Source organism: Phyllobates terribilis, unplaced genomic scaffold, assembly GCF_046119375.1.
Source record: "Phyllobates terribilis strain yellow unplaced genomic scaffold, ASM4611937v1 Scaffold_279__1_contigs__length_2497574, whole genome shotgun sequence".
Taxonomy (NCBI): Eukaryota; Metazoa; Chordata; class Amphibia; order Anura; family Dendrobatidae; genus Phyllobates; species Phyllobates terribilis.
The window spans coordinates 772,105-794,032 of record NW_027363039.1 but is presented as its reverse complement, the minus strand read 5'-3'; the positions used below and the strand labels follow the sequence as shown (position 1 = coordinate 794,032).

Below are 21,928 nucleotides of genomic sequence, written 5' to 3'. Positions count from 1 at the left end.
TATCTTTCCCTCATTTAAACATGCCATCATAACCCCTTTACTTAAATAGCCATCCCTGGACCAGAACTGCACTGCTAACTACAGACCTGTCTCTAATCTTCCTTACATCTCTAAACTCCTGGAACGCTTGGTCCACTCCCGTCTAATCGGCTATCTCTCAGATAACTCCTCGACCCTCTACAATCTGATTTCCGCTCCACTCCACTGAAACTGCCCTCACTAAAGTCTCTAATGATCTACTAACAGCTAAATCCAAAGGTCACTGCTCCCTGCTGATTCTCCTGGATCTCTCTGCCACATTTGACACTGTGGATCACCAGCTCCTCCTCACTATGCTCCACTCTATAGGCCTCAAGGAAACCATTCTCTCCTGGTTCTTCTACCTCTCTGACCCTCCTTCACTGTATCTTTTGCCGGCTCCTCTTCCTCTCCTCATCCCCTTATAGTAGGAGTTCCGCAGGGCTCAGTCCTAGGCCCCCTCCTCTTCTCTCTATACACTGCCCCTTTTGGACAAACAATCAGCAGACTTGGGTTTCAGTGTCATCTCTATGCTGAAGACACCCAATTATACAGTTCTTCCCCTGACATCACCCCTACCCTAATACAAAATACCAAGGACTGTCTGTCTGCTGTCTCTAACATCATGTCCTCCCTCTATCTTAAACTGAATCTCTCCAAAACTGAACTCCTCGTGTTTCTCCCCTCTACTAACCCAACTCTGCCTAACATCAAAATTACCTTGGAGGGTTCAACCATAACTCCCAAGCAGCACGGCCGCTGCCTTGGGGTCATATCTTCGACACTAACCTTTCCTTTACTCCCTATATCCGATCACTCACTCGCTCTTGTCACCTGCATCTTAAAAACATCTCCAAAATCCGACCTTTTCTCACCTTTGAAACTGCTAAAACTCTTACTGTCGCTCTTATTTACTCTCGTTTGGACTACTGCAACTCTCTTCTGATTGGTCTTCCGCTTACCAAACTTTCTCCTCTCCAATCCGTCCTGACTGTGGCAGCCAGGGTCGTATTTCTGTCCAGCCGCTTCACCGATGCTTCCATCTTGTGCCAGTCATTACACTGGTTGCCCATTCGCTACAGGGTCCAATATAAACTCATCGCTCTCACCCACAAAGTTCTCCACAGTTCTGTACCGCCTTACATCTCTTCTCTCATCTCTGCCTATCGCCCTACACGTGCCCTCCGTTCTACAAATAACCTAAGACTAACATCCCTCATAATCTGAACCTCGCACCTCCGTCTCCAAGACTTCTCTCGTGCTGCGCCAGTTCTCTGGAATGCTCTACCCCTGACGATCTGACTGATGCCTAGCCCCCATGTCTTCAAGTGCGCTTTAAAAACCCATCTCTTTAAACAAGCCGACCACCTCAACAACTCAGTAAACCAACTTTCCCTTGTCCCCTCCTTCTAAATATTATTCAGAATCTGCTCCCTACTATTCATCTGTCTCCACACCCTCCATGCACAAGATAACTGCACTCGATACTTGATTATTGCACTTATACATACGGGCTGATGACCGGATCATGCAGCTTTATATGAAAATCCCTATTTATTATAATTGTCAGACCTGAAATAACAAGCACTTTTCACCTACTGTGTCCCCCCATTCCCTTGTAGAATGTAAGCGTGTGAGCGGCCGGACCCTCGCTCCTAATGTAACTGTTTAAACTGTCTTACCTTGTATTGAATTTATTGTCTGTACATGTCCCCGCTTAATTGTAAAGTGCTGCGGAATATGTTGGCACTATATAAATGAAACGTATTATTATTATTAGGAATTGGGTACAGTGTAGTGGTGAACGCAATAGTTTAGGATAGAAACAGTTACTGTGTTTAGCAATAGCTGCAGAGCAGGAGGAGCCGGGGTAGTTACCAGGAGGTTTAGTGACTGCAGCAGGGGAGTAACGGGGAAGTCTGCCCAGCAACCGAAGGAGGATTGGTGATTGGCCCAGTCAAAAGGGGAGGAGATTAGGCCAGGGCGGAGTAACGTTTTTTCCTGTCAGTTAGTTCTGAGGGAGGGATGTGACAGAGCAGTAGCTGGAGGTCCAGGGGGCACAGAAACCCGGTCCGACCAGCAGCAGAGGAACGTTAGGAACTCTAAAACGACTTTCCCTTAATGTTCGGGGCCTACGGTCCACAGGAGTCAGCAGAGTAACTTGTCTCAAAATCTTCCCAGAAGGGGAAGTCAGACGGGGAATAGTACAGAGGAAATGGAACGGGACTCTAAAAACTGCGAGGGTCTCAGAGGCCAAAGAGGTGCACTATGGAAGGGACATCTCAGGAGAAACAGACGGTGAATATTAACATATGCTGTGCAATGAACTGTGCACCTGGAAAAGGATGCGCCCAATACTGCGTGTTCCCTCATGGTGAAGTTGGACTGTTAAGTAAAGTTCTTTTTTATAAAACGGAGTGGAAGTCCCCTATCGTGTGTGCGGCGGTTACTGAAGAGGAAAACCGAAGACGGCAGAGATCTGCGACCAACACGTGAGTGTTCTGCACCACACGCACAGCACAGGAGAATGGGGACATTTGTCTTTGTCAGGGAGCCAGGGTGTAGGAACACAACAGTCCCTCGCCACTACTACCACCCTCACAAAAAATGCATAGGCCAGACTGTAATCCCAAGGAATCAAGAAGGTGTAGCTACAGTCACCACTGTGAGCGACAGCTGTAACTGTGCCCCGACACTGAGTGACGGTCGCTCTGTACTGATGCACTGCTGAGCCGGCTGCCAGTCTCAGTCCCGGGCGCAGTTACAGACGCCGCTCAGTGCTGCGTACGGTGACAGTAGGTGCGTTGGCGCCTGCATGACTGAAAGCCGGCGGCTTCCGGGTGCCGCACACTGAGTACAGCGGCCGGGCACCTCCCTAATGCTATTAACCAGCAGATTAACCCCATATGTGCATGTTATTGGCAATATCCAACCAGACAGGTTCCCTGTAAGGAACAATGCACAATAAATGTAAATCACTACAAATCTGAGACCTCAGAGACGTGTAACATCTTATTCTGGTCGTGTCCGATACAAAACTCCTTCTATTCCCCCCTAACATGTAGACTGTGAGCAGGGCCCTCCCTTATATTGTACCATACTGATACCGGGGGAGGGACGTCACCAGAGTAACCGCCCAGTGTGGGACGTCGGATCAGGGGACAAAGGACCCCATCAGTCACCAGAACAGGAGTCCTGAGACCCCAACAAGCTCAGGAGGAACGACCCTTCATAGCCCTCATTACTGATCGGCCATTATGTCATGAAGAGATGAATCTTCCTAATATTTCTTCTGCTGTCGCCTTATGAGGCTTCATTGTCCTCCAAACACAATCGGAAATCTGCTGATATATCCACAGAATCTAAAATCAAACTCTGCTGACAATCACTCTCCTGTGTGAGCGATGGGGGAGGGGAGAGGAGAAGACGAGACAGGGAGGGAGCGAGAACATCAGCGCAAGAGTCACATGTGCAAGGCAAAAAAAGAGGAGAAAAGTCGAAAATGGGAGATTCATCATTACACGTCATCTACAGCGAACCTGGTTTAAGAGGCCGGAGCTCCTCCATCATCACCTCCTGGTACCGATCCTGGTGTCCTTCTAGATACTCCCACTCCTCCATGGAGAGATAGACAGCGACGTCCTGACACCTTATAGGAACCTGACAACAACGACACAGTCATCACCCAGAATCCTCCAGTGCTGTCCTGTATAATGTCCCAGCAGTCACTTCTCCGCTCATCACCCAGAATCCTCCAGTGCCGTCCTGTATAATGTCCCAGCAGTCACCTCTCCGGTCATCACCCAGAATCCTCCAGTGCCGTCCTGTATAATGTCCCAGCAGTCACCTCTCCGGACATCACCCAGAATCCTTCAGTGCCGTCCTGTATAATGTCCCAGCAGTCACCTCTCCGGACATCACCCAGAATCCTCCAGTGCCGTCCTGTATAATGTCCCAGCAGTCACCTCTCCGGACATCACCCAGAATCCTCCAGTGCCGTCCTGTATAATGTCCCAGCAGTCACCTTTCCGGACATCACCCAGAATCCTCCAGTGCTGTCCTGTATAATGTCCCAGCAGTCACCTCTCTGCTCATCACCCAGAATCCTCCAGTGCTCTCCTGTATAATGTCCCAGCAGTCACCTCTCTGCTCATCACCCAGAATCCTCCAGTGCTGTCCTGTATAATGTCCCAGCAGTCACCTCTCCGGTCATCGCCCAGAATCCTCCAGTGCTGCCCTGTATAATGTCCCAGCAATCACCTCTCCGGTCATCACCCAGAATCCTCCAGTGCTGTTCTGTATAATGTCCCAGCAATCACCTCTCCGGTCATCACCCAGAATCCTCCAGTGCTGTCCTGTATAATGTCCCAGCAGTCACCTCTCCGGTCATCACCCAGAATCCTCCAGTGCTGTTCTGTATAATGTCCCAGCAGTCACCTCTCCGTTCATCACCCAGAATCCTCCAGTGCCGTCCAGTATAATGTCCCAGCAGTCACCTCTCCGCTCAGCAGCTCAATCATCTTGTTGCTGAGCTCTAGGATCTTCCTCTTCCTCTCATGTATCGGGGGGTGCAGGGGAGGCTCTGTGATGGGGCCCGGGCTCCGCCCTCCTGACTCCTGGAGATGGATGATGGGAGTCACACCCTCCCCCGGTGTCTTCCTCACTATTGTGTAATCCTGTGTATGGAGAGAGACACTTAGGGAGAAGAATTCCTTCCCGACTCCAGATCTGACAATCAGTAGAAATCCCAGGATCAATAACCGTCTCCAGTAATCTGGGGCCATAACCTGGAATATTATTACACTCAGGACAGACATCCAGGCCCCTCTACAGCTCTTATAGGGAATCCCCATGACAACTCCTCCTGGCAGAGAGCTGCACACAATCACTGCTCTTACAGTAAAGAATCCTTCTCCTCCTCTTCTGGATTTCCTCTTCCCGATGTCGGACTTGTTACATAACACAATAAAGCTGATAGAAATGTAGAGGAGTTACCTCTCCGCTCAGCAGGGAGATGATCTCCAGGGTGAAGTGTAATAATCTTCTGGTGGTCTCGTCCTCGTCCATCCTCGGGGTCATTCAGGAGAAGGAGGGATGAGCACTGGATCAGCTGGAGGGATCTCGTCCTGCCGGCGTCTTCATGATAAAGGAGAAGATGGAGATCACAGGAGACGATATAACGACAATCACTGAATTCTGCCCCAAATATCCGACATTTATCAGGAAGAATCTGGAGGAAAAGCCACAAACTCCACCGCGGCCTCCTCTGCTGATCTGACGGCTCATTATCAGCCTCGTAGGAGGACGGTCACCGTGGTAACTACACCTCCAGCAGGGGACGGTCACCGTGGTAACTACAGCGCCAGCAAGGGGGGGGGGATGGTCACCATGGTAACTACACCGCCAGCGGGGGGATGGTCACCATGGTAACTACACCGCCAGCGGGGGGATGGTCACCATGGTAACTACACCGCCAGCAAGGGGGGGGGGGGGGTGGTCACCATGGTAACTACACCGCCAGTGGGGGGGGGGGATGGTCACCATGGTAACCACATCGCCAGCGGGGGACGGTCACGGTGGTAACTACACCAGCAGCAGGGGGTCAGGGAGATTCCATGCAAGTAACAGGACCCCCTCCTCACCCACGCAGTCTCGCACCTACAGAATCCCCCCCGCTCCCTGTGCAGCCTCTATACAGGAACAGCCACTTATCTGCGCCCCCAAATCACCTCGGCTCCTCGGTGTAATCACCACAGTCTCAGCAGCAGAGAGCAAGAGAGCAGAGCCCCGCCCCTTCCGGTGACATCATCAAGTCACATGGGTATGACGTCATTTAGCCCAGGTGTATGTAGTCTCTACCTTTCCTGAGCTCCGCCCCTGATCACATGACGGTGACGTCCCACAGGTCCTCCGCTCTCAGTGCAGCAGCCTCTTCCTGTGGTGTCTCTCTCCCCCTCCGCCGTCTCTCTGTCTCATAGTCAGGATCACACGCTGTCTCTGTGTTGCTGCCCTCTGCTGGTTGTTGGAGGCAGCGCGCAGAAGCTATCTGTCCCGGCCTGTTGTCTCTGCTCTGATTGGCTCCGCAGTGTTTCCTCACAGACTGTAATGATTCTATAAACTATAAAGTTATTATAATGGTGAAGGAGCTGTGATGAGGCTGCGGTCATGTGACAGTGATGATGTCACCGCAGCTCCTCCCCTCAGGGGTCATTGCCCCGCCCAGATCTGCAGATGATCCCGGCGCAGTCGCTCCTCCGGCTCCTCCTCCCTCTGACGTCACATAGTGGCCGCTTTCTCCAGTGATGAGGATTTCTCTGCTCCCGGAGGTTCTGTAAGTCCAGTAGTCTCATCAGGTCCACATCTATAGTAAGTTCATCTGTTTCCCCAGTCAGGGCTCGCTCTCACTTCAATCTGATAAAACCCCAGACTGCGTCCGTACCCAGTAATCCTCGGATTCTCTGCTCAGCGGCGTTTTGTTTTCCAGCTCCGATCGGATCGCATGCACCCATATAATCTACAGGTGCGTGTGAAACATCGCGCTGCACTCAGATACCACCCGAGTGCAGTGCGATTCCCGCCAATGCCAGCAGCAGAGGAGATGGAGATAGTGCTTTCCCCGTCCTCTCTGCAGCCGTGCGAGAGGATCAGAGCATGGAGCACTGACATTCGGCTCCCGCTCACAGCAGAGCAGCAGCGAGTGTCATTAGCATATCGCATCGGGGGGTCTCGCATCGCATACAATACGCTAGTGGGACTCCGGCCTAAGAGATACGTCTGTGTCTTGTATAGCAGAGCGGAGTTGTACAGATACCTGTCTTTACGTAGGCTCAGGTTCTCCCGGGTGCGACTCAGCCTCAGCATCCTCCCACGCCATCTCCTCCTCTCCATGTTGTTGTGCAGAGTTCTCGGCGCCATCTTGTGATCAGGGTCTGGAGAATTTTTCATATTGTAATTATTATTTTTTTCTCCTATTTTTTAAATTTTAAAAAATGTTATTAAAATGTTCTAATGCTGATAATTTAGTCGTCCATTCAGATATTAAAATATTCACCCAATGATGAATGAAAGCAATTCTAAATCCATAACCCTTCTATGACCTGATCACTGTTATATGGTACGATGATTATTATCTTACTTGTTTTAACTTCTGCTTTCTCACATCTCGCCCGCCCTTTAACACATTCTGTGCACTCTCTCCATATCCACCCCTCCCTTCACGCCTCTCCCATGTATAACTCTGAGGCTCTACTGACATTCCTCACCCACTCCAAACCATCCACTACCTCCATACAGCACGCAAAATGTTCATACAAATCATTGCACCACCTGCTCTTTCTCTTTTTTCTCCTTCTCCTAGTCGCTGGCAACATCTCTCCCAACCCTGGGCCTCCGTGTGCTAGCATACACCACTCTCCTCCAGCTGCATATAGAAACCCTGCTAATCTTATTAACATTCAGTGCATGCCCTCTCCTATCGCTTTCCACTGTACTCTCTGTAACGCACGGTCTGTGTGTAACTAACTTACACTCACGATTTTTTCCTCACTAATTCCCTTAACCTTCTGGCTATTACAGAAACCTGGATCCAGCATTCAGACACCACCGCAGCTGCTGCTCTCTCGTTTAGTGAGCTGAAATTTTTGCATGCCGCCAAACCTGAGAACAGACAAGGTGGAGGTGTTGGTTTGCTCCTTTCACCACAATGTGCTTTCCAGGTCATCCCCCCAGTTCCCTCACTTATGTTTCCTTCCTTTGAAGTCCACACCGTCAGACTCTTAAAACCCTTCTCCCTGTGAGTGGCAGTTGTGTATCGCCCTCCAGGCTCCTGCCGCCAGTTACTGGATCACTTTGCAAACTGGCTTCCGCACTTTCTATCCTGTGACATCCCCACCCTCATCATGGGAGACTTTAACATCCCCATCAATGATCTCCTCTCCCAATCTGCCTCTCATCTACTTTCTCTAACCCCCTCATTCGGCCTCTCACAGGTTACTAACTCTCCTACGCATAAAGACCGGAATACTCTGGACCTGGTTTTCTCCCGTCTATGCTCGCTGCATGACTTTACTAACTCCCCTCTCCCGCTGTCGGACCACAACCTTCTTTCCTTCTCTGTCAAGAATTGTCTCCTCAACCGGGACACCCCCACTTACCACACTTATAGGAATATACATACCATTAATACCCAGGCAGCTTATGGACAATCTCCACACATCTTCAGCCCCCATCTCCTCCCTCTCCTGCCCGGACTTGGCATTGTCACACTACAATAATACACTGAAGAGCGCCCTAGATGAAGCAGCACCTTCTATATGCAGAAAGATCCGACGCAGACAATGGCAGCCCTGGCACACAATGCAAATACGTTTTCTTCAGCGTTGCTCAAGGTGCACTGAGCATCAGTGGAGAAAATCTCTTTTAGCAGAGGACTTCATCCACTATAAATTCATGCTCAAAACCTATAACTCTGCCCTTCATCCGGCCAAACAATCCTACTTCACCACCCTCATCACTTCACTGTCCAACAATCCAAAATGACTTTTTGAAACCTTAAACTCCCTCCTGAAACCTAACGTACAGGCCCCCACCACCAACCTCAGCGGTGAGGATCTGGCTACTAATTTCCTAGAAAAAATCAACCACATCCATCAGGACATCTCAGCCCAATCTCCTCAGTGCCTGGATCCCCTTCCCTGCCGCACTTCAAGCTCACTAGCCATCTTTGAGCCTGTTACAGAAGAAGAAGTTACACAGCTTCTCACTTCTTCTCGACCTACAACCTGCAACAGTGACCCCATTCCTTCACATCTCCTGCAGTCTCTCTCACCGGTGGTCACCACTCACCTGACTAAAATATTTAACCTCTCTCTTTCGTCAGGTATCTTTCCCTCCTCATTTAAACATGCCATCATAACCCCTTTACTTAAAAAGCCGTCCCTGGACCAGAACTGCGCTGCGAACTACAGACCTGTCTCTAACCTTCCTTTCATCTCTAAACTCCTGGAACGCCTGGTCCACTCCCATCTAATCCGCTATCTCTCAGATAACTTTCTCCTCGACCATCTACAATCTGGTTTCCGCTCCTTACACTTCACTGAAACTGCCCTCACTAAAGACTCTAATGATCTACGAACAGCTAAATCCAAAGGTCACTGCTCCCTGCTGATTCTCCTGGATCTCTCTGCAGCATTTGACACTGTGGATTACCAGCTCCTCCTCACTATGCTCCACTCTATTGGCTTCAAGGACACTGTTCTCTCCTGGTTCTCCTACCTCTCTGACCGCTCCTTCACTGTATCTTTTGCTGGCTCCTCTTCCTCTCCTCGTTCCCTTACTATCGGGGTCTCGCAGGGCTCAGTCCTAGGCCCCCTCCTCTTCGCTCTATACACTGCCTCTATTGGACAAACAATCAGCAGATTTGGGTTCCAGTATCATCTCTATGCTGACGACACCCAACTATACACCTCTTCACCTGACATCACCCCTACCCTAATACAAAATACCAAGGATTGACTGTCTGCTGTCTCTAACATCATGTCCTCCCTCTATCTTAAACTGAATCTCTCCAAAACTGAACTTCTTGTGTTTCTCCCCTTTACTAACCCAACTCTACCTATCATCGAAATTACCTTGGAGGGTTCAACCATAACCCCCAAGCAGCACGGCCGCTGCCTTGGAGTCATATTCGACACTAACCTTTCCTTTACTGCCTATATCCGATCACTCACTCGCTCTTGTCACCTGCATCTTAAAAACATCTCCAGAATCCTTCCTTTTCTCACCTTTGAAACTGCTAAAACTCTTACTGTCACTCTTATTCACTCCCATCTGGACTACTGCAACTCTCTTCTGATCGGTCTCACTCTTACCAAACTTTCTCCTCTCCAATCCGTCCCGAATGCGACAGCCAGGGTCGTATTTCTGTCCAGCCGCTTCACCGATGCTTCCATCTTGTGCCAGTCATTACACTGGTTACCCATTCGCTACAGGATCCAATATAAACTCATCGGTCTCACCCACAAAGCTCTCCACAGTTCTGCACCGCCTTATATCTCCTCTGTCATCTCTATCTATCGCCCTACACCTGCCCTCCGTTCTACAAATGACCTAACATCCCTCATAATCCGAACCTCGCACCTCCGTCTCCAAGACTTCTCTCGTGCTGCACCAGTTCTCTGGAATGCTCTACCCCAGACGATCCGACTGATGCCTAGCCCCCATGTCTTCAAGCGCGCTTTTAAAACCCATCTCTTTAAACAAGCCGACCACCTCAACTACTCAGTAAACCAACTTTCCCCTGTTCCCTCCTTCTAAATATTATTCAGAATCTGTTCCCTACTCTTCATTTGTCTCCACATCCTCCATGCACAAGATAACTGCACTCGATACTTGATTATTGCACTTATACATACGGGCTGATGACCAGATCATGCAGCTTTATATGAAAATCCCTGTTTATTATAATTGTCAGACCTGAAATAACAAGCACTTTTCACCTACTGTGTCCCCCCCATTCCCTTGTAGATTGTAAGCGTGCGAGCGGCCGGACCCTCGCTCCTAATGTAACTGTTTAAACTGTCTTACCTTGTATTGAATTTATTGTCTGTACATGTCCCCGCTTAATTGTAAAGTGCTGCGGAATATGTTGGCGCTATATAAATAAAAATGATTGTTTTTTTTGCATTTCCTATATATATATTTGTGGCAATGTGTATTGGTGTAAAATTACATATTTTATTTGATAGTTAATATACTTTGTTATGGACGTTTTTTCATTTTTGTGTATATACACTGCTCAAAAAAATAAAGGGAACACTGAAATAACCCATCCTAGATCTGAATGAATGAAATATTCTCATTGAATACTTTGTTCTGTACAAAGTTGAATGTGCTGATAACAAAATCACACAAAAAGCATCAATGGAAATCACATTTATTAACCAATGGAGGCCTGGATTTGGAGTCACCCCCAAAATTAAAGTGGAAAAACACACTACAGGCTGATCCAACTTTAATGTAATGTCCTTAAAACAAGTCACAATGAGGCTCAGTATTGTGTGTGGCCTCCACGTGCCTGTATGACCTCCCTACAACACCTGGGAATGCTCCTGATGAGGCTCAGTATTGTGTGTGGCCTCCACGTGCCTGTATGACCTCCCTACAACGCCTGGGCATGCTCCTGATGAGGCTCAGTATTGTGTGTGGCCTCCATGTGCCTGTATGACCTCACTACAACGCCTGGGCATGCTCCTGATGAGGTTGCGGATGGTCTCCTGTGGGATCTCCTCCCAGACCTGGACTAAAGCATCCGCCAACTCCTGGACAGTCTGTGGTGCAACGTGACGTTGGTGGATTGAGCACATCGGGGACATCATGTCTCGCTCCATCGGATTCAGGTCTGGGGAATGGGCGGGCCAGTCCATAGCTTCAATGCCTTCATCTTGCAGGAACTGCTGACACACTCCAGCCACATGAGGTCTGGCATTGTCCTGCATTAGGAGGAACCCAGGGCCAACCGCACCAGCATATGGTCTCACAAGGGGTCAGAGGATCTCATCTCGGTACCTAATGGCAGTCAGGCTACCTCTGGCGAGCACATGGAGGGCTGTGCGGCCCTCCAAAGAAATGCCACCCCACACCATTACTGACCCACTGCCAAACCGGTCATGCTGAAGGATGTTGCAGGCAGCAGATCGCTCTCCACGGCGTCTCCAGACTCTGTCACGTCTGTCACATGTGCTTCGTGTGAACCTGCTTTCATCTGTGAAGAGCAGAGGGCGCCAGTGGCGACTTTGCCAATCCTCGTGTTCTGTGGCAAATGCCAAGCGTCCTGCACGGTGTTGGGCTCTGAGCACAACCCCCATCTGTGGACGTCGGGCCCTCATACCACCTTTATGGAGTCGGCTCCTAACCGTTTGTGCAGACACATGCACATTTGTGGCCTGCTGGAGGTAATTTTGCTGGGCTCTGGAAGTGCTCCTCCTGTTCCTCCTTGCACAAAGGCGGAGGTAGCGGTCCTGCTGCTGGGTTGTTGCCCTCCTACGGCCCCCTCCACTCCCCTCCCCTCTCCTGGTGTACTGGCCTGTCTCCTGGTACCGCCTCCAGCCTCTGGACACTACGCTGACAGACACAGCAAACCTTCTTGCCACAGTTCGCATTGATGTGCCATCCTGGATGAGCTGCACTACCTGAGCAACTTCTGTGGGTTGTAGAGTCCGTCTCATGCTACCACGAGTGTGAAAGCACAACCAATATTCAAAAGTGACCAAAACATCAGCCAGAAAGCATTGGTACAGAGATGTGGTCTGTGGTCCCCACCTGCCGAACCACTCCTTTATTGAGGGTGTCTGGATAATTGACAATAATTTCCATCTATTGTTTATCCCATTTGCACAACAGCATGTGAAATTGATTGTCAATCAGTGTTGCTTCGTAAGTGGACAGTTTGATTTCACAGAAGTTTGATTTACTTGGAGTTATATTCTGTTGTGTAAGTGTTCCCTTTATTTTTTGAGCAGTGTATATTTTATATAATGAGACTAATATGATTATATGAATGTTTGTAGTTTTCTTCATTTTTTATTTCATTGTGATGTCATTTCCTTGTTTTTTTTTCTATATAAATGTTGTATTTCTATGTGATTGCCCACAATTGACAAAAGCTCTGGAGGAGCTGAAACGTTTTGCAGATTTGTGGATGTGGAATAAATGATTGACTACAGGTGAGTGCCGGGATCTCTTTCCTTTCCCTCTCCATTACTAACCTGAGGGCTTGAAGACAGCTGTGTTTTTTGACAAATCACAGCTGTCATCAACCCTAACCACCATTACCCCGATTGCCACCGCACCAGGGCAATCGTGAAGAGCCGTGAAAAGCACCTGAATTGGTGCGCCATTTCTGAGGCGGCTGAGGGCTGGTATTTTTAGGCTGGGAAGGGCCCAGTAACCGAGGACCTTCCCACCCTGATAATATCCGCTCACAGCTGTCTGCTTTACCTTTGCTGGTTATCAAAAATAGGGAGGATTCCACATCTCTTTTTTAATTTATTAGCTAAACACAAGTACAGTAAACTCCACACACAGGGCAGTAATTATATATCTCACGGATATCTATCATCTATCTCGATCTTTGCACATCTAACACCTAAATATCTGTCATTTCTATTCTGCACTCTCTTCCGGCACGTGTCACACAGACGTGTGTGCGGATGTCACACTTTATGTCATCTGTATGCAGGACGTACTGACGTCCGAGCTGCCGGCAAAAAACGGACATGTCCGGTCCGTGTGACCATGTGTGCAGCCTATAGATTATAATGGGTGTACGTGTGTGTCTCCGGTACGTGTGAAGGGGGCCTAAAGGGTGTGAGCACTTCTAGTATGAATTACCAGTAGGGGGCGTGAGCACTTAAAGTGCCTAGGGCAGCATGAATGCCAGATACGGCCCTGAGCACAGCCCTAATAAAGTAATTAGAGCTGCAGATAAAGGGGGCTCGATTACAGCTCTGGATAGTGGGTTGTATGAGCCGGAGGTTATGAACATGGGTGACGATACTAATATATGCCGCACTCTAGATGGAGATCCTACTAATTCATACAATACCCCCTTACATTGTCTTTTGGAGGAGGGTTTGGTATCGGCTGTACTTAATGCCAAACAAATAGAACGATTAAAGGAAAATCACCCACAATGTCCAATATTTCATATATTACTGAAAACGCACAAAGGAAACATCCATCAGTCTAGAGTTACATTCAATACTGGCTGCAGAGAAGATTCCTATAATATAGTGAATATTACCAGAAAACATTTACCTATGTTATACACTGACAAGGATCCAGCAACAAGAAAGACAACTGACACGTGGAGGACAAACACCAAAGGTTTCATTGAATGTGGGAGAAATAAATGTGGTTTGTGCAAGTCTGTGCACAAAGCAAAAATGTCTGCATCTACTAACCATAATAAACCCTATAATATCCGACATCTCATTAGTTGTAGCTCCACACGTCATTGACACCATACAATGTGAAGCTTGTCTGCTGCAATATGTGGGGGGCACGGTCAGACCCTTACGTCACCACATTGGGGGACACGTTAGGGACGTTCTTGGCCCCACAACACGTAATACATCTGCAGCATCACAACATCTCATACAACACAATAGGGATTAATCCCTTTACAGTTGTGGGTATTGAATATGTCACCAGACCAGCTAAGGGGGGAGATTGGTATAAAAAGTACACCCCAGAGAAGCCTTGTGGATTCTGGAATTGGACCCCAGATTCCCCAGTGATATGAAGCTTCCTTCAGACCTTGTATCCATTTACTGAATTGTGTTTTTTCCTCTTTTATAGTAATTATACATAATATACACATTATAGATGCAGACACTTCATTCTTGTATTGCACGGATGCTTTTTGTTGTGGACATATGATCGTCCATAGGGGTAATGTAGACATACTTGCACATGTCCATTTGGGGCTGGGGGTCTCCGCTGTGCATTAGACCCTATGATGTGTATAAGAAGCCGTTTACTGGTTATTTATTATGTCATGAAGAATAACTGAACACAAATAACAGAGATCTCTGCTACTGGAAGTGGAAAGGAAGAACAAAGACAAAACAATTTAAATGATAAAAATATGGGAGGAAGAGAAACCAATCACAAACTAAAATGTTTTTATACAAATGCACAAAGCATGGGCAACAAACAAGGAGAATTAGAACTACTAACGCAGGAAAAGAAATATGATGTCATTGGAATCACTGAAACTTGGTGGGACGATACACATGATTGGAATAAAAGGCTAAAAGGATACAACTTATTTGCAAGAAACAGACTTGATAAACGAGGAGGAGGTGTCGCATTGTATGTTAGAAAAGCGTATATCTGCACAGAGATTGAAGCTTCAGAGACTGGGAGTTCTGTGGAAACTGTTTGGGTAAGAATACAAGGAGAGAACAACGGAAAGGACACCATTGTAGGCATTTACTACAGGCCACCTGGGCAAGCTGAAGATATGGATGAACTCTTTATGTATCAAATGACCAAGTTCTCAAAAAAATATGACGTAGTGGTCATGGGAGATTTCAACTATCCAGACATTTGTTGGGAATCTCTCTCAAGTAAAACTAACAGGTCAAGAAAATTCTTATCCTCTCTTGCTGACAACTTTATCTTCCAAAAGGTAGGGGAGAAAACAAGGGGATCTGCTACTTTGGATCTAATCCTTATAAACAAGGAGGAAATGGTTGAGGAGGTAAAAGTGGCTGGGACCCTAGGAGGCAGCGATCATGCTATTATAGAATTTTGGATAACTAGAGGAGGAAGACATGTGAAGACTCAAACTTCAAGGTTAGATTTTAGAAAGGCAGATTTTAAGAGACTCAGAAAGAGAATAGGAGGGATCCAATGGCTGGATGTCCTTAAGGACAAAAATGTCCAGGAAGGATGGGAAATTTTTTAAAATGAGATTCTCAAAGCACAATCGTTAACAATCCCGAAAAGTAGGAAGAATGGGAAGCATTTAAGGAAACCAGGATGGATGAACACAGAACTTAAACACATGCTAAAAAGAAAGAAAGAAATGTTTATTAAATGGAAAGAGGGAGGCATATCTAAAGAAGATTATAATGCAGTCTGCAGATCCTGCAGGGCATGTATCAGGTTAGCTAAAGCTGACAATGAATTAAGGCTTGCAAGAGATGTCAAAAGCAATAAAAAAGGATTTTGGGGGTATGTCAAAAGTAAAAGAAAAGTCAAAGATGCTATAGGATTTTTACAGGATGAAAATGGAGAAATGGTAAGAGAGGATGTTGAGAAGGCCAAACTTTTTAATTCCTATTTTGCATCTGTTTTCTCTCAGAAAGAAAATGTAACATCAACTGATCTTCACTGTCCTTTTAAAGGAATAGAGGAATCCAAGTTATCTGTAAACAGAAAGATTGTGAGGGAATATTTAGCTAACATAAATGAGTTCAAGTCTCCAGGTCCAGATGAATTACACCCCATAGTACTGAAGGAGATCGTAGAAGAAATTTTAGAACCACTCTCCATAATCTTTGAAAATTCTTGGAGAACAGGAGAAGTCCCAGAAGACTGGAGAAGAGCAAATGTTGTTCCTATCTTCAAAAAGGGGAAGAAGGTGGACCCAGGGAACTATAGGCCGGTGAGTCTGACTTCTATACCAGGAAAGATCTTTGAACAAATTATTAAACAACATGTATGTAAGTACCTGGATAAGAATGAAGTGATTAACCAGAGTCAGCATGGGTTTATAACTAACAAGTCATGTCAGACTAACTTAATTTCCTTCTATGACAGAATCACTGACTGGGTGGATCAGGGAAATGCTGTAGATATAGTATATCTTGACTTCAGCAAAGCATTTGACAAAGTATCTCACCCCATCCTTATTGAAAAAATGACCAAGTATGCAATGGACCAGGCAACTGTTAGGTGGATTCATAACTGGCTTAGTGATCGGACTCAAAGGGTGATTGTAAATGGCTTCACATCCAGCTGGATGAATGTCTCAAGTGGGGTACCACAGGGCTCCGTCCTGGGACCTGTATTGTTCAACATCTTTATCAATGATTTAGATGAAGGAATTGAGGGTAAACTGATTAAATTTGCTGATGACACAAAGCTAGGAGGGATAGCTAATACTAGAGAAGAGAGAGAGAGGATTCAAAAAGACCTAAATAAACTGGAGCAGTGGGCAGCAACCAACAGAATGGTTGTTAACAGGGAAAAATGCAAAGTACTACATCTGGGCAATAAAAATGAAAAAAGCATATACAGAATGGGAGGAATAGAGCTAAGCAACAGTACATGTGAAAAAGACTTAGGTATACTAATAGATCATAGACTGAACATGAGTCAACAGTAATGCCAAACATGTGGATGGTAACTGCACACGGTGGGGCCCAGGAGGAGGGGGCATTTGGATTTGGGAGTGCAGATGTCACTGGATTTCTTTAAGTGGGAGCCAAGTCACTTTTCCAGAGCCTTTGTGCTACCAGTGATATGGACACCCCCTATATTACTGTTTACAGATGATGAACCTGAGTGGGGACTTGTTTTTTGTGGGTTGAGTAGAGGCTCTTAATGGTGGCATTTGGGGGTACAGAACATTTTGGAGCATATTTATCCTGTGCTGTACGCTGAACACTTACAGTGGGTACGGGAAGTATTCAGACCCCTTTAAATTTTTCACTCTTTGTTTCATTGCAGCCATTTGGTAAATTCTAAAAAGTTCATTTATTTTTCTCATTAAAGTACACTCTGCACCCCATCTTGACTGAAAAAAAGCAGGAATGCAGACAATTTTGCAAATTTATTAAAAAAGAAAAACTGAAATATCACATGGGCATAAGTATTCAGACCCTTTGCTCAGACACTCATATTTAAGTCACATGCTGTCCATTTCCTTGTGATCCTCCTGGTTCTACTCCTTCATTGGAGTCCAGCTGTGTTTAATGAAACTCATAGGACTTGATTTGGAAAGGCACACACCAGTCTATATAAGACCTCACCGCTCACAGTGCATGTCAGACCAAATGAGAATCATGAGCTCAAAGGAACTGCCCAAGGAGCTCAGAGACAGAATTGTGGCAAGGCACAGATCTGGCCAAGGTTACAAAAGAATTTCTGCATTACTCAAGGTTCCTAAGAGCACAGTGGCCATCATAATCCTTAAATGGAAGAAGTTTGTGACCACCAGAAGTCTACCTAGACCTGGCCGTCCAGCCAAACTGAGCAATCGTGGGAGAAGAGCCTTGGTAGGAGAGGTAAAGAAAAACCCCAAGATCACTGTGGCTGAGCTCCAGCGATTCAGTAGGCAGATGGGAGAAAGCTCACAAAAGTCAACGATCACTGCAACCTTCCACCAGTCGGGCCTTTATCGCAGAGTGGCCAGATGGAAGCCTCTCCTCAGTGCAAGACATACGAAAGCCCGCATAGAGTTTTCTCAAAACACATGAAGGACTCACAGACTATGAGAAATAAGATTCTCTGGTCTGATGAGACGAAGATAGAAGTTTTTGGTGATAATTCTAAGCGGTATGTGTGGAGAAAACCTGGCACTGCTCCTGACATGCCCAATACAATCCCTACAGTGAAACATGGTGGTGGCAGCATCATGCTATGGGGGTATTTTTCAGCTGTAGGGACAGGATGACTGGTTGCAATTGAAGGAAACATGAATGCAGCCAAGTACAGAGATATCCTGGATGAAAACCTCTTCCAGAGTGCTCTGGACCTCAGACTTGGCTGAAGGTTCACCTTCCAACAAGACAGTGACCCTAAGCACACAGCTAAAATAACAAAGGAGTGGCTTCAGAACTCTGTGGCCATTCTTGCCTGGCCCAGCCAGAGCCCTGACCTAAACCCAATTGAGCATCTCTGGAGAGACCTGAAAATGGCTGTACACCAACGTTCACCATCCAACCTGATGGAACTGGAGAGGATCTGCAAGGAAGAATGGCAGAGGATCCCCAAATCCAGGGGTGAAAAACTTGTTGCATCATTCCCAAGAAGACTCATGGCTGTACTAGCTCAAAAAGGGGCTTCTACTCAATACTGAGCAAAGGGTCTGAATTCTTTTTTAATAAATTTGCAAAAATGTCTACATTTCTGTTTTTTTCAGTCAAGATGGGGTGCAGAGTGTACTATAATGAGAAAAAAATGAACTTTTTAGAACTTACCGAATAGCTGCAATAAAACAAGGAGTGAAAAATTTAAAGAGGTAAGAATACTTTCCGTACCCACTATATATCGGGGTTTCCATCTAAATCTACAAAATACATGATTCAGATGACACCCCCGAGGGATCCATTCAGAATAATGAGGCAGCAGAGTTACACTGGACTCCGTCTAGCCTCTGGTCGACTGCGCTTTTATGCACGCTGAAAAAGATGGACATCACTGGATCATAGGCCAGACGGCGTCCACAGCGCCTCATTATATGGAATCTTCCCCCGGGGTTCTGTCCGAATCGCAAGCTCAGTCATTTATATGGCAGCATGAGACTTGTGTAAGAATAATATGAAAATAAAAGATGGAAGTAATATTAAAAACACAATTAGGAAAATTAAAAATGTGCTTATTAAATCATTAAGAAGAGGTGTGAATGCGGCCCAGTTATTCATCGGTGCGCAACCGGACTCTGTACAGGAGCAGCCGCGCCATCACCGGACGCTTCTGCTGTGATAAAGCTTCACTGCACCGGAGACTCCATACAATATCACACACCGGTCATCGTCACACGCCGCTAATCGTAGTCACATGCCAATCATCATCATCATACGCCAGTCATCATCATCACACGCCGCTAATCATAGTCACATGCCAATCATCATCGTCATACGCCAGTCATCATCATCACACGTCACTAATCATAGTCACAAGCCAATCATCATCGTCATACGCCAGTCATCATCATCATCACACGCCGGTCATCACCATCATCATCACACGCCGGTCATTATTACACACCTGTGGAAACATCTACAGGAATCTCCTCCTTCCCGTCACTCACACACGGCTGATCCCCCCTCGTCATCACTTCTTCTTCTGTCTCATCCTCCTCTTTATTCTTAGTCGGATCTTCCTCCTGATATATCAGATGTAACAATCAGCACAATACAAGAAACCACCAAAATCTGTGACATCTATGACCTCGATCAGAAATGTCCCCCCATATACAGATCCGGTACAGGGCTCAGCACCGTCTACCTGATGATCCTCCGGGATGTTGTGATTCTCCTCTGGACAGTCCTGGGGATACAGAGGACGGGGACATCTCTCTGGTGGATTTCTTTCCATGAGTCCATCTGTAGGAAACACATAGTGACAGAATACAGTGACATGTAAAAGTTTGGGCACCAATGGTCAAAATTACTGTTATTGTGAACAGTTAAGTTGAAGATGAAATAATCTCTAAACGGCCTAAAGTTAAAGATGACATTTCCTTTGTATTTTAGGCAAAACAATACATAATAAATTATATATATTTTCATCTTTTACATTTAAAAAAAAATTCAATAAGGGAAAATGGGCAAATGCAAAAGTTTTGGCACCCGGCAAGGTTAGTACCTAGTAACGCCCCCTTTTGAAAGTATCACAGCTTGTAAATGCTTTTTGTAGCCAGACAATAGTCTTTCAGTTCTTGTTTGAGGGATTTTCATTCATTCTTCTTTGGAGAATTCTTCCAGTTCTGTGAGATTCTTGGGTCGTCTTACATCGTCTGCTATTTTGAGGTCTAGCCACAGATTTTCAATGATATTCAAATCAGGGGACTATGAGGGCCATTGTAAAACCTTCAGCTTGCGCCTTTTGACGTGTGTTTAGTATCATCATCATTTGCCATCCTCTTTTCACCTCCAGCTTTTTTGCAGATGGTGTTATGTTTGCATCAAGAATTTGCTGAAATTTAATGGAATCCATTCTTCCCTCTACCCGTTCCCTGTGCCATTGGCTGCAACACAACCCCAAAGCATGATTGATCCACCACCATGCTTAATGGTTGGCGAGATGTTCTTTTCCTAAAATTCTGTGCCCTTTTTACTCCACACAACTTTGATCATTGCTCTATTTTAACCTCATCGGTCCACAAGACTTGCTTCCAAAATGCATCAGACCTTCTTAGATGTACTTTTGCATACTTCTGACGCTGAATTTCATGGTGAGGTCGCAGGAGAGGTTTTCTTCTGATGACTCTTCCATGAAGGCCATATTTGTGCAGGTGTCTCTGAAGAGTACAACAATGTACCACAACTCCAGAGTCTGATAAATCTTTCTGAAGGTCTTTTGCAGTCAGGCGGGGGTTCTGATTTGCCTCTCTAGCAATCTTACTGAAAATTTGCTTGGTCTTCCACTGTTTCTATTAACTGACATTTTTTTATTACATTTTGAACTGAGGAAAGGGCAACTTGAAAACGCTTTGCTCATAGCCTTCTCCTGCTTTGTGGGCCTCCACCATTTTCAGAGTGCTAGACAGCTGCTTAGAAGAAGCCATGGCTGCTGTTTATTTGGCACATTGTTAGAGTAGGCAGGGTTTTTATAAAGCTGGCCTTTCCTAACGATGATAGTGAACGAACCCTTACCCTAACAGGCGAAGTAAAGTCTGAATCATTGGTCAAAGTTATCTGAGCACACAAATGTCCAAGGGTAATACAAAGGAAATGTGTCATCTTTAACTTTAGGTCTTTTAGAGATCATTTCATCTTCAACTTGCTTAACTGGTCACAATAACAGTAATTTTGACCAGGGGTGCCCAAACTTTTACATGCCACTGTAGATTGTATCATGTGATCATGAGATGATGGGAGTAGTAGTAGATGGCCACAGAACCGACATGACAGTCTCCCCTCCTCACCCTGCTGATCGGCCCATATTGCGGTCGCCTCTTGTGCTCCATGTATAACCTCAACCTTAATATCAATCAGATCTTCATCCTAAAAAGAACAATGTAACATGAGCTCAAATCCCATCACATCATGGTCAGATGTTGTGGGGACTTCAGTGTCATCTACCTGATGATCCTCCGGGATGTTGTGATTCTCCTCTGGACAGTCCTGGGGATACAGAGGACGGGGACATCTCTCCGGTGGATTTCTCCTCCTGGATCCATCTGTGGAGACACAGAGACTGAATACATGACCTGCCGTGTATCTGTCTATATATGAGACTCGTCTCTCAGAACCGGTAATTCTATATTTATGTATCAGGGACTAAATTACATTGTTGTGGTCCTCACCACCGGTACCAAGGACCCAGCACATTGTGGGCCTCAAGTATGAAGTGATAATCAGCAAGGCCAAAACCTAATGCTCTGCAGAGAGGATGAGGACCCTGAGGAGAGGGACAGAGAAGACCCTCGTCAGTCAGATGGAGGAGCCGT

General features: G+C 46.3%; 1 protein-coding gene across 3 annotated transcripts in view; it reads right to left on the bottom strand.

Moving 5' to 3' along the window:
* The window catches only part of LOC141220276 (uncharacterized), a 96,790-nt gene that overhangs the window by 60,598 nt on the left and 14,264 nt on the right, over positions 1-21,928 (bottom strand). The window contains exons 1-4 of one of the 3 annotated variants that reach the window (XM_073666230.1): positions 5,878-6,202; positions 5,014-5,154; positions 4,515-4,694; positions 3,558-3,678 (exon numbers count right to left, since the gene is read on the bottom strand). In XM_073666230.1, the coding sequence (XP_073522331.1) occupies positions 3,558-3,678; positions 4,515-4,694; positions 5,014-5,097 (385 nt within the window). In that variant the 5' untranslated portion in view covers positions 5,098-5,154; positions 5,878-6,202. Of the gene's footprint in view, positions 1-3,557; positions 3,679-4,514; positions 4,695-5,013; positions 5,155-5,747; positions 6,203-21,928 lie in introns of those variants that run through there. The other 2 variants (XM_073666232.1, XM_073666231.1) reach the window with 2 other exon arrangements.